Source organism: Nicotiana attenuata, unplaced genomic scaffold (assembly GCF_001879085.1).
Source record: "Nicotiana attenuata strain UT unplaced genomic scaffold, NIATTr2, whole genome shotgun sequence".
Taxonomy (NCBI): domain Eukaryota; kingdom Viridiplantae; phylum Streptophyta; class Magnoliopsida; order Solanales; family Solanaceae; genus Nicotiana; species Nicotiana attenuata.
This window is the reverse complement of record NW_017671719.1, coordinates 109,533-113,780: the sequence shown is the minus strand read 5'-3', so window position 1 is coordinate 113,780 and position 4,248 is coordinate 109,533. Positions and strand designations below refer to the sequence as shown.

Sequence of the window (4,248 nt, the reverse complement as noted above, 5' to 3'; positions counted from 1 at the left end):
CACATTCGAGATCATTTACACATAAGTCAACATCGGGTTGACTTTTTCAACTTAAATTACTAAATAGGAGACTAAGTGTCTCATTCCACACCGAAACCATTCCGGACCTCAACCAACCAACACGATACGATGAAATACAGCTGAGGAACACATAAGGAAGCAGAAATGGGGGAAACATGGCTATAATTCACGAAACGACCGGCCGGGTCGTTACAACACCATTGCAATTCTAATTCATTACTGTTCATATTAAATTGACTTCTTTTGCTGCTTTATTAAGAAAGTTGAGATTGCCTACAAAAAGAATTGGAAAAACTATCGAATAACATATCTGACTAGAACAAAGAAGTTGAAAGATATTAGTGTTGACGCTAATACTTAAGTTAGCAGGTGCAATCAAATCAGTTACCTATGGATTGCAATTATCAGTCACTATTACTGCTATAATATTCAAGTTTTTTAGTTTAAACAAACATGAATCAGTGCATATGAGTCAATTTTGGAATTTATTTTCTACTTTTTTTCTTTAACAAATTGAGTAAAAAAAATAATATATGGTACGATAACGTACAAATTAAAAATAAATTTCGTACAAATTTGATACATCTACAACAATATATGAACTAAAAATAAATTTTATACAACTAATTATATAATATACAACTTATTTTTAACTTATCTACAACTTTCATATATCATTTTTACCCGGTTAAATACAACTACAATATCATACAATTTAAATACATTTGTCATACAAATTTTATAAAATATGTCTTTTGTATGTATTTTGTAAAAGATTTGTATATATTTTGTATGTAGTGTGTTCTTCTTCCTCTCAGAAATTTCAATCAAAATTTTCTCTTCTAATACAATTTTGATACATATCAACAACTTAAGTAAAAATATAGTATTTATAACTTAAATACAAATTTCATACAACAATTCATACATTATATAACTATTTTTCAACTTTCATACAACATTCAAATATATATATATATATATATATATATATATATACATACAATTATAATACGACCTTAGTACAATTTCGTAAGTATATTTTATATCATGTGTTCTTCTTCTTCCTTCAATATGAAATTCAACCAAAATCAAGTCTAATCTTCACCAAGCACCCTCAAAATTGAGATATAAACTCCAAATAATATTCCTAATTGTTTGCAACAATACCCAATCCAAACAAATAATGGTTTTTGAAAACCCAAATTCGAATTCAAAGCTTCAAAGCTTTTTAATGACTGTAAATGGTTGAGAGTCAAATATTTATTGATTGACAATTTCAATTTGAACACCAATTGTGCAACACAAAAGGAAATTATTAAGTTAAAATTCTATAGTAAAATGATTGAAATCCATTGATGAATTCCATTAACAATATATACAACATGAAAGGATAAAAAATATATAACATCGGAGGAAGAAGAATTGGGAAAGAACAGAGATAGAGAGATGGAGAGAGAATAAGGATGAGAAATAACTTATTCCTTATTCAATTCCTAATATAAAGAGATACTCATTTAAAATTAATTTATATATAATTTGATAAATTATACTCATTAGAAAACGCCGCGGGATTTTTAAAAGGGCGAAGTAGAAAAAGAAACCAGAGAAACCAAAAGAAAGCAAGATGATGAGAACAACTTTTTAGGAAATTTCCCAAAACACTCTCCTCTTCAAATCATGGCTTCACGCCGTTCCAGCAGAAATGGAGTTTTTAGTAGTACCAGCAGCAGTAGTAGTAGTAATTTAGGAGATTTAATGTCGAAGAAACAGAAGAATGGAGTCACTGGAGCTAAAGAAACCCTAGACGACTATATCAGTCAGTTGCCGGACGCACTCTTGGTACAAATTCTCTCTCTTTTGCCCACCAAAGATGCCGTCAAATCATGTCTTCTCTCTAAAAGGTGGCGTTATCTCTGGCATTCAATTTATAACTTCCTTTTCGAAGATTTTTATTACAAGGAACCAGAAAACTTCAAATCCTTCGTGGAGAACGTTTTGACTCATTCCACTTGTTCCAAAATCAAAAAATTCAAACTCGATTTAAGTCACATCTATATAACGAACTTTGAATCGGAAATCAACCGATGGGTTAGCTTTGCTGTGGAAAGAAAAGTGGAAGATTTTGTATGGTGTAACCTTGGACTCACTTACCAATTGCCTCTATTTATCTACACTAGTTCTTCATTGATTACATTGGAGTTGCTCTATTGGGTGTTTGATAAAGGACTACTCATAGCTTGGAACTCACTAAAGAGCCTAAAGCTGGATGTAATAACGTTAGACGATGACGATATGGTGAAATTACTGTCAAGTTGTCCTGCGCTGGAAACCTTGGAGTTGTCATGCTTCCAGGATTTTCGTCGTCTTGAAATTACGTCTCCAAATTTAAAGAGACTAATATTAGATGGTGACGGAGGATTCGATTCTTTGGAAATTGTTGCCCCACATCTTCAGCATTTGGAGATTTCAGGACATCTTGGACATCTCATGTGTAGGCTAGTAAATGTTTTCTCTTTGGTTACTGCCAGCCTCACTTTTAGCATTATCTGTATCAATGGGGATGGCGGGACTTATATTGGGGAAGAGGAAGAGGAAGATGATGTTGAGGAAGACAATTGTCCTGATTATCATCAAGCTTTCAGAAACCTTGTTCTGGACTATCTTGAAAAGTTGAGTCATGTGACTTAGCTCAAAATTGGAAGTTGGTTAGCAGAGGTTTGTTTTTATGTCAAACGACCTTATTTGATATCTGATTTTTACAAGAGAATTGCAGGATGTAGATTATGAAAAGAGCCTTCAGAATGAATATAATTATTCCGTGAAAAAAGAATTTTTGGTTGAATAACTGAAAGAATTTTTCTTTAATGCATACAGAATGATCTCATCTTTGCCTTTTTGTGACCTTTCATGATCTTCCTATCTACTTTCTGAATTTTGACACTTCTTTATTGACAATAGATTATTTTAGAAACTAACCTTCTGTACATTGTTGTTGTAAGTGGTTAGATTTGTCATAGCATTGTCTTTTCGCTGTGGATCACTTTCCTTTGTTGTTGATTCATTCTGTATGCTGTACTATCTTCATTTGGATTATTTCTCCAGGTCGTTTTCATGTTGCAACTCGAAGGAGTTCCACTTCCAGAATTGAGATGCAAATGTCTAACGCTAGAGATGCCTATAACAAAGAATACTTTGTATGGAGTAGCTAGCCTATTGCGGACCTTGCCTCTTTTGGAAAGGTATGAGATGCGGGCAGTTTCAAACTTTGGTATTCTGGGAGGGTGGGTCAGGAACGGGGTAGGTATCTTGGTTGATAAGGACCTCCATGAACTAGTGGTGGAAGTTAGGAGGATGAATGACAGGCTGATGACTATCAAGCTAGTTGTTGGAAATTTTACTTTGAACATAATCAGTGGATACGCACCCCAAGCAGGCTTGGATGAGGAAGTCAAGAGACGTTTCTGCAAGGATTTGGATGAGATGGTGCGTGGTATCCCGCATACCGAGAAGCTTTTCATAGAAGGAGATTTCAACGGCCACATTGGAGCGACGTATGGGGGTATGATGATGTGCATGGTGGCTTTGGTTTTGGAGATAGAAACGGAGGAGGAACGTCTCTGCTGGACTTTGCTAGAGCATTTGAATTGGTGATAGCAAATTCGAGTTTCCCGAAGAAGAGGGAGCACTTGGTCACCTTCCGGAGTTCTGTAGCCGAGACTCAGATTGATTATCTACTTTGCAGGAAGTCCGATAGAGGTCTTCGCACAGATTGCACGGTCATCCCAAGTGAGAACCTCTCGACCCTTCATAGGCTCCTGGTCATGGACCTTGAGATCATGAGGAAGAGGAGGAAGAGGGCGATGTATAGCCAACATAGAATAAAGTGGGGAGCCTTGACGGAAACTAAAGCGCAAGAGTTGGGGGTCAAGCTGGTGACTATGGGGGCTTGGAGGAGTAGTGGTGACACAAGCGCTATGTGGACCACGACTGCATAGTGCATTACGGAAGCTGCGAGAGAGGTATTCGGGGTCTCAAAGGGTTACTCTGGTGAACTCCAGAAACAAAAAAGTGCAATTCCCTTTCTCATAAGTTACTTTTCTATCTTGACTCTGAATAAACGTAAACTAGGAAATTTATGCCAAAAGCATAAATCCCTCTTCCGAAAATTATAATTCAAATGTCCTAATTTGCTTCTATTGCTTCACAGACTGTACACTACTCCTA

The 4,248-nt window shown here is 35.6% G+C and overlaps 1 protein-coding gene across 1 annotated transcript; it reads left to right on the top strand.

Moving 5' to 3' along the window:
- The first annotated feature begins 1,629 nt into the window (after positions 1–1,629).
- Positions 1,630–2,893, top strand: LOC109209848 (F-box/LRR-repeat protein 25-like). The gene has a single exon (XM_019373194.1). The coding sequence runs from the start codon at positions 1,702–1,704 to the stop codon at positions 2,710–2,712; it is 1,011 nt and encodes a 336-aa protein (XP_019228739.1). The 5' UTR covers positions 1,630–1,701; the 3' UTR covers positions 2,713–2,893.
- The last annotated feature ends 1,355 nt before the right edge of the window (positions 2,894–4,248 follow it).